The sequence below is a fragment of the Anabrus simplex genome, chromosome 9 (assembly GCF_040414725.1).
Source record: "Anabrus simplex isolate iqAnaSimp1 chromosome 9, ASM4041472v1, whole genome shotgun sequence".
Taxonomy (NCBI): domain Eukaryota; kingdom Metazoa; phylum Arthropoda; class Insecta; order Orthoptera; family Tettigoniidae; genus Anabrus; species Anabrus simplex.
The window spans coordinates 85,901,120-85,913,788 of record NC_090273.1 but is presented as its reverse complement, the minus strand read 5'-3'; the positions used below and the strand labels follow the sequence as shown (position 1 = coordinate 85,913,788).

At 36.0% G+C, this 12,669-nt stretch overlaps 1 protein-coding gene across 1 annotated transcript in view; it reads left to right on the top strand.

The window, feature by feature from the left end:
- RnrL (Ribonucleoside diphosphate reductase large subunit) overlaps positions 1–12,298 on the top strand; it is a 78,512-nt gene extending 66,214 nt beyond the window's left edge. The window contains exon 14 of the mRNA XM_067153996.2: positions 7,869–12,298. Coding sequence (XP_067010097.1) covers positions 7,869–8,093 — 225 coding nt within the window. The 3' untranslated portion in view covers positions 8,094–12,298. The remainder of the gene's footprint in view (positions 1–7,868) is intronic.
- Positions 12,299–12,669: the final 371 nt, after the last annotated feature.

The window sequence follows — 12,669 nt, the reverse complement described above, 5'->3', positions numbered from 1 at the left end:
ACAACTAAAATGAACGTGTTAAGTGAGAAAAAGTACTACTGAATATACAAATAAAAACTATCCAGCAGGGATATGGAAACCCTAGATACGATTTTTTCCAACATGATGGCATTTGATAACGTAGTTGATTCCCATAGGGAACCTGAAATATTTGCCCCGAATGAGTGAATTTATAATACCAATGTAGTTGGTCCGTTATTGGACATTATAAATTTTCCAGCTAACTCATTCCTGGTTGCCAGCTTTTCGCCCCAGTGTGCTAAGTTGGGCTCACGGTATACACTAGCCATGCGTCTTGGTGGGTGTGCTATTTACCAACTGATGAGCTCAATTTAGCACACTGGCCATTTGGCCTTGTGCGACTGTGACAGAACAGAATGACTTTGGCTGCCATTTTGAAAAACCTTGACCAAGTCGAAACTCGAAGGTGCGAGTTCAACATTCACGACCTCTGCGTGCCTAAAGATGCGGATGCCCGTCCACTTTCTGAAATATTTTAATGTTCTCTTCATTAGAAAGGAATTTTACTTCCACATACTTACCTAGGCTATAACAAGACAAATATGCACCACGCTTGTCATTTTCGCACAATTATGTTCCTAAGCCAGATATAGGCTACAGTATCATGCAAAAAAACTTCACTGTGCCACTCAACACAAAATAAATTTCTAACTTCTGAATGGAATACAAGCACAAATAGGCTCACTATTTCCATAATCACACGACTGCGGCAAGGGCCCTTACCCGGGTTGTAAATCACTTTTCTTTCACAAGGGATGACGAATAACATTTTCAGAGCTAGGAAAAATTTGATCGTACCCATAGTGAGCGGTAATAGCGAAAATTCGTGATGCATTATGTATGTTTATATGGTCCTAATCCTGATATAGGCTACCGTATTGCCCCCATTATTGCCAAGCTAAGCCCAGCCAGTGAGCGAGAAATCCCGGGGTGGACTGTTCGTTCCTGGCTTTCCATTTTTAGATGCATTTAAGGGAAAAGTGTGACGACCAAGCAAAAAAAAAAATTTTAAAAACAACTCTCTTACATTTATCAACATAAGCATCCAAAACACAAAAATATCCTTGCTAGGATTTAATTACAATGAGCTTTCATAATGTCTGGTCTTCCTGTAGCAATTAACAACCAAAATGTAATCCTCGTCCTCCTGTTTCACTGTTCTGGAATGAAAATTAACAAAAGATTAGGCCCTCACTGCCTTCAAAAATTAAAATATTTAAATGAAAGTATCCAGAGACTTCAATAAGAATTCACACAACATTAGTAGGCAGCTATTTCGCTTCATATTCCATAATAAAATTAACTTAAGGTTCCATTAATTTATTGCAATCTCAGCACGTGGTCAACGTTGAATTCTGATGAATTTCAATAACTAAAGTGTATAACGCTCATTAATAACACCCGTAGAAACTCTGATGGAAAATCAAAATTAATTCCAAAATTTATAATTATATTATTATTATTATTATTATTATTATTATTATTATTATTATTAATAATAATAATTTCTAACCTTCTCTGTGTAGTATTTTACTTTTATCATCACACAATCGTGTTTACAAATTAGTGTATCTCACTAAATAATTCTCATGGTAATTATAATACACATTTACCTAATTAAGTAGCCTTCCAATTCATTATTATTATCATTACTCGTTATCACCTAAATTCAAGCTGATTATGCCGTTTGTGAACATTAAATTTATATTTGCATGGCATTTAAAGTTTTAAGTCAGTTTGAAAATATTTTGGAATTTTAATATAAATGCATTAAAATTTTTCTTATATCCACGTGTGAGTTAGTTAAAGATGAATTTATAAATCGCTTGCCTTTGCTGAAGAAAATGAGACAATCTTTCATCTAAATATTTGGGAAGTATAAATTAAATCCTAGCCTGGTCTTACTCGACACTAATCTCATCAAATTGTTCCTTAAGGTGTGCTAAACAAGTCATCATGGTGGCAAAACAACGCTGAACACACTTCGTGCCATTGCAATAAATGCACGACCAGATTAAATTACACTAAACAATCGAAAACATGGAAAATATTCATAATTACAACACACACACCACATTCACACAAGGTAACATGTACTTTTTATATACACAATATCTGCAATGAATCCTGCCCATATAAATTTATTCATTACTTTTAGCATGGTCGCGTCAACAATATCCGGAGGATGAATTCGTGTCTGGAAATATTCTTACTCCAATAGTGGCCAGTGATCGAAATTCGTGGTATCACTTGTAATGAAATACTCCTTAAACAGCAACGGAAATTCGCCTAAATTTCTGAAATTAATTTGAAGATTCTAATAGAATTCCATAATCATCACCATCACATGGGTTACAAGTCGCAAATGTAGCATTCGTGAGCCTTAATCACATTATTACTACTCCCTATTCGTGAAATGTATTCAATGTGTGCTCCACTTATAATAAATCACATTGTGCTCCCATAAGACACAACAACAAATCATTCACAATAAACTCTCCAATTAATAAATTATTCAATTAATATCCCGCAGGATGCCATATTCCAGGCGCATCATGAACTGAGCACATTAAATCTCACATATAAGGAATCTAAGATAAATTACAGCTCACAGCCGTTTAATTCAATTCTTAACCTGATCTTTACTTAATTTTTATTATTATTTTAAATGATTATTAGATGTGTCAGTCCTCCTGAAATGTCGTGAAATTAGATGACTCGATCCTAAAGAATGCAAGTGATCTGAAAATGACACTAAATTCGACCCTGTCTCGCAAATGTTACACGTAACTCCAATCCAGGTTATTTCCAATATCACAGGTAAACAAATGAGGTTTATCGCGTGGTCAATGATTTTTAAATCTGTCTAAATCCTACGTATGAGAACTCATTCAAAGACAGACTACACAGCTAATCTAATAGGTTTCAGATTTCAGTCACACACACGTAACTCGACTACTATGACACCTCAAGAAATGGAAAATGAAATAACTCAATCTACAACAAGAACTAATAGAGCTACGATTTAGAGAAGAAAGATCCTCTAGTTTTACAAAGATGTGAAAGAAAATAAACAGTTAAAATGGTACTCAAGTTTAGCTGAGGTTCGATTCCAGGTTGAAGTCGGTCATTCCGGCATTTTCCCGGTCATTCACCCTCTCCAACCAGAAGTGCCTTACGCGTTTAGAAGGTCATGGAGGCACGGCAGTAGACGTCTCTCGATGAAATTAAGATGCACATTGTAGAGGAAGAATCCATCTTGATGTACACGGCGATTCACTGGGATGAATTCCGTCACCTTCCAGAAGTGTAGGCTGTAACTAATGCAACAGATATTAAAATGTGTACACACACGCTGGAATACTAAATGTTCTCGTGGAGAAATAAACGTAACTTGGATCACAAATGTTGAGGTTCACTCCATAAGATTTTATAATAAAACTGCACTAATTTTAGCAGATATCTGCTTGCGCGGCTGAATTTTCTTCCCACGGGGTTCCGATGAAAGAGTAGCGTAAATCCGAGTAGCAGCAGCAGAGAGCAGCGAAGAACAGAGCAAAGCAGAGAGAGTGATTTACTGCGAACATGGCATTTTATAGTCTTAGCTCGGGAGGTGTGTACTTTTTAGAGACGATCATTGGTTCACAGGGTCTCTTGTAATTGGTCGTGACTGTTTCTCGAAGCTTGCCTGCTCACAGGTCGTCGGGCGCGTGGCTCGTTGGGGAACACTGGCTTGTCATGTGATCTACCCTGCACTCAGTCGAACACGGATCAATGCATTGTCCCTCTGAACGACAGAAAAAACCAGTTTGGTGCTCACACACAGCTTTCCAAATGATGAATACAACTCCCGGCGAACAATAAAACTTTTAATGTCAACATGCCGTAAATAATCTAATGATAGCCAAATTTGAAGAGGACAGTATCATGCGACAAACATTCGCTACACTTCACTGTACCGCTCAACACAAAATAAATTTTAACTTCTGAATGGAATGTGAAATACAAGTACAAATAGACTCACTGCGTTATTCAGCAATTGTGCTGCTAACCGGCAAGCAAAACTGAACATTCCTCAGGCTACCAGCTTGTTCCCTGAACGTGCAGCTTATCATGTGAAGTTCAAGAATTTAAGGCCTTTTTCTGTAATCACGCAACTGTGGCGACGGATCTTACCCGAGTTGGAAATTATGTTTGTTTCACAAGGGATGACAAATAACATCACGGCTAGAAAAAATGTGATAGTATTAAGCGGTAATGGCAAAAATTCATGACACGATAAGTGAGGTATTTTTATATAGATTTAATATGAGAATCGACGTGCTAAGTGGGGAAAACGTGTTAATGAGGAATGCACTAACGAGGTTTCAGTGTATATTCCCTTCTGTAAACATATCATATTTTCCAAAAATTGTTTTATTGACCAGTAGGCCACTCTACAAATTTTCATTAGTTTTTGTGACTACAGTAGAACCTTGATTATACGTTCCTGGAAACTACGTTTTCCCGTATTACTCGTTCAAATTATGTGGTCCCGCGAACATCCTAATTAAATCACATAAAAATCCTGCATTATCCATTCCTTAAAGAAACAATTTCCCGAATCAACCATCCAGAAATTTCATTCCCATCAACCCCATCTCCTCGATCACGCGTTTTTCAAGAAACTGTTTCTCACGGGAGGACGGCTACGGCATACTTACGGATCATGGTGTTAACGTCCTGTCATCAAGGTAATTTGAGGAAGTACTGTACTGGAAAGCGATTAGCGGTGAACTAGCATAAGGGACCATCTTAGCATTGCATTTGATTTAGAGAATCCTCAGAAATCATGAAGCAGAGTGTGTCAATAACAACTGGAAGGAGATAGCGCATTTCAAATGTTTGTACTTGCAAAACATCTACATTATGTGCAGGGTTACATGTGTATTTTTTTTTACTTTTTTCGAGTGTATCGCCGAACAGGTTTTCGGCACTTCCCTCAGGGCACTGTATAGTCGCTGGGCTTTCAGGCAGGAATTGAAACTGCTCCTTCTTAAAGTAACACAAATTTATTATTTTAATTTATCTTATGCGATTATGTTATCGAGACCAGAACAGATGTTGCACCTTGCATACTTAAAGTCATGTGAGGTTTTGGGGTCGCCTTTTACTGTTTTGGGCCTAATATAAGATTGAGAATTTAACGTTTTTGTGTTAAAATGTTATAAAAACTGGAGTTGTGTTATTTGCGCAAGTTACATTTGGAAACTTTGTACCATTTCGCAGTCGTACTGACTTGTACAGCGAGCGCTCTTTCCAGCTGAGCTCAAGGTCGCGAATAACCGTAATTTCGGAAGTGTTAATGATTTTTTTTTTTTTCTCTTTCCAGTTTGATTGTGATTACTGATGGGTAGAATTGAATATATTGCATTTGAGAACTTGAGAATCAATACTTGCATTCGAAACCATATTCTCGAGTTCAACATAACCTTCAAAAGTCGATGTAGGCCTGACTTACAGGGTACAAGATTTCCATAAACTGATTAGGAACAGTATACCGGTGACCGTATTACAATGGAAGATTTTTAAAAAAGGATTTTGCCATCATGTTGGGCGCTTTTGTATATAATGTGCTTTGTTTTATTAGATCGGAGAATTATAAACTACTTGCTGTCAAATGTTGTTTGGCTAGGCGTTAGGGTATTTGATTTTTCAAGGAGTTTGGCTGATCGAAGTTGCCGAACTGAACGAAGTTTTCCCAGTAAAACTGAATGTAAAGTTTCGAGATTTTTAAGTCGCGTACTGGTAATTAATATTTGAAGCCAGTCCTGCGGTCTAACTTGCCTGCCTTTCACCCGGACGTTCCGTGTTCGAATCCCGGTCAGGTCAGGCATTTTTACCTGGATATGAGGGCTGGTTCCAGGTTCACTCATTCTACAATTACTTTTAATTGAGGAGCTATTTCATGGTGAGATGGCGACGCCGGTCTAGAGAGCCAGGAATAACGGCCCAGAGAATTCGTCACACTGAGCATGCGTCACCTCGTAATCTGCAGTTCTTCGGACCGAGCAGCGGTCGCTTGGTAGGCGGAAGGCCCATTAGGGCTGTGGTTTGGTTTAGAGGGTGTTTGTAAGATTATAAGTATACATATTTTATTTTTGTGATGTTTAGCTGATTTGTTGATGATTCATTCGTTCCCGGATTTTCCGTTTTCCCATGTACTTCCCCCCCCCCCCGTGGTCCCTCCAAAAACGGAGAATCGAGGTTTCACTTTATTTTAAAACATTTGAAATGTTGTATTTTATATAGACATTCAACATTATTTGTAAGAATTAAAGGTACATTCATTATTTGCACTATGGAGAAACTTACCTCCACATACAGTAACTTTTGCAGCACCGTAATTATGGCTTTCAGAACTTTAGGCAAAAAAAAAGCGGATGTTGTGCTGGGAGGAATCTGAAATAGAAATGCTAATGATTGCAAACTGTCACCATTGTCTAGATAACACAGGTGATCTGATATTGCTTATTATTTTAACATTATGGATTATTTTGGTCTGCATTGACTTCTTTCTAATAACACTGCGAAATCACTGGTAATGTGTCCGCCTTGTCAATACTATAAATAACTATTGATTCACAAATGTCTTCTGTACTGAAGAGGATCTTTAGACGTTAGTTCGCAAAAGAGGGTCACAGATCCTCCTAGCATAACTCTTCTACCCACCCCGTCGTTAATGCAAACCCTACGTCTCCATAAAACTTCTTGATGTTTCTCCCTTAAAACCACAACGCACTCGTCAACTGCTTCGTTCAATGTCTCATTAAAGGCTTTATTAATATCTAACACGGTACACTTTTCAGCCTACTTACTTATCTTTTATTTCCTTTCTTTTCCTAGGTTTAGCACATTTCACTGAAGATGGCTCAAATGAGTCAAAACATGTTTGAATTTTATTGCTCCATCTAATGATGGAATTATGTTTTGTATTGAATTAAGGAGATACATTTAATTTTTTGCTTTGTAAAGTGAAAACCGTCAGTATGGAATGATTCTTTTAATATCTTGTAATAATAATAATAATAATAATATTAAATAAAATGAAATGAATGTTTCCTCAGTGTCCGACAGCTCACTGGTTACATGTAATTAATCTCACTGGTTGCCATTAAGCAGCATTTCGCTGTCTGTACTTGCCGTGTGTATAGGCCTTGGTCTAGGAAAAACCACTTGGCCAGTACTTGCCTTCACCACTAGCCGCCTCCACTCTCCCTGTCTAGGCGCCGCTTAAGGAACTCCTCTACCCGAAGCCAATGGCCCCCTAAAGAAATTGGTTATTTACCATAATTGCTCGGTGTGCACTCTACTCCATCCCTTAGCAGGTAACTCTGGCCAGACAAAAAATGGGGAATTGTTCTTAAATAATTGCAGTCCGGAAGGGGTTTATAACTTTTTTATTTTTTCTGCAAAATTTTGCTTTTGTATAAAGCCTTCTTTACAAAATCATGCTGGATTATTTCTTTACTGTCATATCTTGTCTACTGCAGGACATGCAAGTATTCTCATTAAACCCTGGCTTTTACGTTGATTATTCCCATATGGCAGCTGTGATTTTTTATTTCTGCATGTGTTTGGTAATCCCGAAGAGTGTTAGTGAATAAAAAAATATTTGGAATTTAACTTGCAATGTATATTGAGATTTCATAGCCTGTCTTGTCGCAGAGCTAACACTACATTATATGAACTGAGTTTCCATGGTGGGGTTCACACAATCTGTGGAGGTATGTACTATGACGATGATGGGGGAGATGTGCGTCCTTAGATAATAACAGGATACTAAGTCGTGTACGTTCTGTTTTCAGGGTTTGAAGACTGGTATGTATTATCTGCGTACCAAACCTGCTGCTCAAGCCATCCAGTTTACTGTGGACAAGGCTAAGTTAGCCAAAAATGTACGTTCGCAAGGAACTGTGGAAAATGGAGCAGCAAATGGCGTGAATGGAAGCGAGGACAATAGTGCATACAATATGAGTGCAATGGTCTGCTCCTTGAAGAACAAGGATGATTGCCTTATGTGTGGATCATGATATTCTCCTTCAAGTATTGAAGATAACACAACTCAGACTATTCGTAGTGACTGTTCTAGTGAAGTTTGGTTGTGAAGTACCTTGAGACTTGTGGTTCCTTGGTTTTAAACTAGTGCCTTATGTTTTACCGAGTTTTGGTAAAAGCTTTTAAGAGAAGTTTGTTTTTACTGCCCTTACTTTACAAAGGGTATTTTACATATGTTAAAAGGAGATTGATTTATATCAAAATATTGTTGCAGATTTGCCCTTGAAATTAATCCATTTAATTGCAATCACACAGGACTGGGTGGATTAAGAATGCTTGCTACGCTCTGGAAGCAACATTACAAAATATTCTGTTATCCTCGTTTATTCAACAGATCACAATTAATAAGCATATAGTAGGTTCCACCTTTTCAATACATTTACAATGTTGTTATCTGATGTTTACAACATTATTTATTACAAATTACAGGACATGTTTCGGTGTACATTTTTAACACCATCATCAGCTGCATGAAAAGTGTATAAAAACTTGGCGGTCAAAATAATGAACAGCATATTATCATACTTAAATCCTTATATACAGGCAATAGAATGTTGTTATAATTAAATTTAACATCTTATTATCCTAGGTTAAAACTAATTTGTGTGACAAGGAGATTCTTGCAGGTCAAAATATAAAATTCTTCGTTTGGTATATGAATGGTCTTCGGTTCCTTAATGTCTATAATATTATACACTCGTAATAAAAAAAATTAGAGGATTGTGATTCAACTTCAATCCTCTAATTTAAGATCGCATGTGAAACCAATATTACGAGTGTATAATATTATAGACATTAAGGAACCGAAGACCATTCATATACCAAACGAAGAATTTTATATTTTGACCTGCAAGAATTTCCTTGTCACACAAATTAGTTTTAACCTAGGATAATAAAATGTTGAATTTAATTATAACAACATTCTATTGCCTGTATATAAGGATTTAAGTATGATAATATGTTGTTCATTATTTTGACCGCCAAGTTTTTATACACTTTTCATGCAGCTGATGATGGTGTTAAAAATTGTACACCGAAACATGTCCTGTAATTTGTAATAAATAATGTTGTAAACATCAGATAACAACATTGTAAATGTATTGAAAAGGTGGAACCTACTATATGCTTATTAATTGTGATCTCAGTTCAATATGGATAAAAACATGAAATTCCTTACGCTTAATATTCAACAGATGTCACTACATTTCAATATAATTGCATTGTATTTGTTAAATAACAATAATTAACAATTCCAAAGCAACTACCAATGGCGTTATAGGGGTGGTCGTTGTGATTTTTGTTTCAAGAGGAAGTACGTTGGAGTTATACCTTTAACTTATGTGTGAATTTTCAAGTCCTGTGAAGGGAAATACATGTTACCTTCAATTCCTTCTTGCTTTATGTAACAATTCTTGTTATTTGTTAACCTCTTGCTGTATGCTTTAATAGCTTCCCAGACTGCAGAAAATTTGATTAGATGATGCTTTGTATCAACAGGTGATTCACTCAGAACTTAGTCTTTGCTGCATTTCTTACAGCACAAAAATGCTTAAAGACGTTATTAAATCGAGAAAGTAAAAATTGTTAAGAATTGGTCTTCAACATCCATTTATTGTCCTTGTAATTCAACGTGTGTTCCTTGGCTCAACAAAACTTCTTTCCTCAGCCTGGTGAAAGACAAACATGCACGCTCGCGCTCTCTCACACACACGAATGCACGGACGCTTGACTGCAGAATCATTTCATTGTTAGGCACATGTTTCTCTAAATAATTCAAGTAAACTGTTTTGTTATGAAATAAGGAACAGTTCCATTTTATCTCCCTGTAAGTAGAGCCCACATTTGTATGTACAGTGAAGGGTTTTTATTTTTTAAGACTTATTTATGAATGTTACGATATATAAGGAAAACTACCCCAAGATTTTCCTTCTGTGAAGCTCTTATCTCTGCCAGTGAAGAATGGTTATATATTGAAAATATCCTTTGTAGATCACATGCTGTCACGGGTGCATGATAGAAACACCACAGATCTTCAATGAATTCCTCATCTATTTCATTTTGTCCTCTAGATAGCATTTTGTTGATTTGACCAACTGTTTTGTATGTAGGATTTTTATTTAATGCTTGACTAAGCTTAATGAAAACAATTTGTGATACCATGAGTTTCTGAAGACAGTAGATCTGCAATCTGATCTGTCTCAGAAAGTGTACCATACTGCAAGGAATTATTTTGACCTTCCAATGGTTATATTTAAAATGTTCCATGTAGTCTAACTAAAGCTCTATGTACACCAGTGGGTTAAAACTGGCTCAGGAGGTAAAGGAAGGTTGGAAATTGAAAACATTTTTGAACTCCGTAAGTAATGCCTTCACAAATACTTTGCATTGGAGACAAGAAGATTCACATCTTTACATTCTGCTCTAATAGTTTCTTCACTAGAACGTAAACCATGAGCAAGGCCTGGCGTGTGAATTAATTTGAGATACAGAACTTTGTATAACAACAAGTGGGGATATCCTAGTTTCGCTCCTAATGTCAACTGCATAATATTATTTCACAACAAGCGTAGCTATTCCCCTGTTACAGAGACGTGCTCATTTTATTTAAATTTCATACCTAATTGATTGCAGATATTAATTACAAGTAATAAGCCAATAACAGGAAGGGGACAAGCAATGATTTAATATGACCGTTTTGAGTAAAATATACAATTTCCCGTGGAATATGAACCATTTGGCTTTAGTCAATTTGTCTGTGAAGGTGCGGCTTCCAAAGTATATCATTACCAGATACCTTTAAATATATATTTTAAAAGACCATACATTTCACATACAAATCTTTATGTATTTGTTAAATAACAATTCCAAAGCAACTACCAATAGACTTATAGGGGTGGTCGTAGTGATTTTTGTTTCAAGAGGAAGTACGTTGGAGTTACACTTTTAACCTATGTGTGAATTTTCAAGTCCTGTGAAGGGCTTGTAAGATGTGTTCGTTGAATTACCCCATGTAGCACCATGTAAGATAACTCTAAAATTGTGTTTCTGTTTAAGGATAGTCTGATTCTAAAACCCCCAAAGAAAAGCAGCAACAGTTACTTGGAATGATACATTGATACTTTACTCTGTTTATGGAAACTATTGAAACTTTTTAATTAATGTGTATGAATGCTCACACAGTTATCTATTCCCTTTCCATTACTTGCTGTACTTATATTGTATATGAAAGAATCAACAGAATGTCAGTTTTCCCATTTGTGAATAGGCTGGTGCAATAGAAATGTTTGACAAACTGTGGCTTCTTAGTACATAGCACACTCAGATGGAAATAATTGTGAAGTTGGTGTATCCTAAAATTCTGTGTTTTTGTTGTGAAGATTAAGTACTGTTTTAAAAACAGTTGCTTCATTTAACCTCTCTATAACCTATTATCATGGGTGAATGTAATAAATTACCAAGATTCCCCATATAGTGATATAAATATTTGTTTTAGTTTTTGTGTGTCACTAGGATTGGTTAAATTCTTCACACATGTAAAAATATTTAAAGATCTTAATTTTTTGTTTGTTGAAGTAAGATTTCTTCACCTTGCAGTGACGACTGATAGCTTTAGAACTTGCTCCATTTTGAGTTGAGTAATTTTGTGAGATCATTTTCAGTTTTATAAGTGCTTGTATAGGAAAGCTGAAAGCAGAATATTAGCACCCGTTTATTATGCAGCTGCTCGCTCACAATTTGAGGGAGCACTTTCATCCAGGTTTTTAAAAATATCTTTAATGTGGAGAAGAAATCATCTTATGTGGAGTACAGATTAGGTTATTTAATAAGACTTAACTGTCTTTGTTTCTTTAACTTGTGTTATTTTGCAGGTAGGCATCATTGATTTCTGTACTTCATTAAATTTTTAATTAAAGATTTTTATTCCTTGTCCAGTGATAATGTTGGGATCATGAGAGATTCTTTCTCATAATGATCACATTGCTTGGTTTTCTTATCACTAGCAATAGTCTCTAACAAGGGTTGTTCTCCACATTGTGTAAAATAACCCTAGTTTGTTCTGGATGGCAACATTGTAAAAAAAAAAAAATGTTTTGTATCTATTTTAGTCTTTCAGATCATTTTATTGACCATTAATTGTATACACTGTACAGATGTATTTAGTAAAGTGATCTCTGGAGCAGAGTGTCTTTTCAGTGTCTAAACCTGACTTTTGTTGTACTAATTTTTGAAGTGTAACCCTCAGCAAAAAGAAAGTGAAATAATTGAATTAACAAATTCTCCTGTAGTGCAAATTTCATAAGAAAGAATTTGGAGATAAGGACAAACATTAAAACTATTCTTTGTGTTGCTCCCTCTTCCCACACTGATCTGTCATTGTATTCATCTTGTTACTTTCTGTGTTCCTGCCTCACTGTGTACAGTGGAATCTCGATTCTCCATTTTTGAAGGGACCCCAGTAAAAAACGTTAAACATCGGAAAACGGAAGATCCGGGAACAAATGAAAACCATCAACAATTTGGCTAAACATCACAAAAATTATGTGTATAATT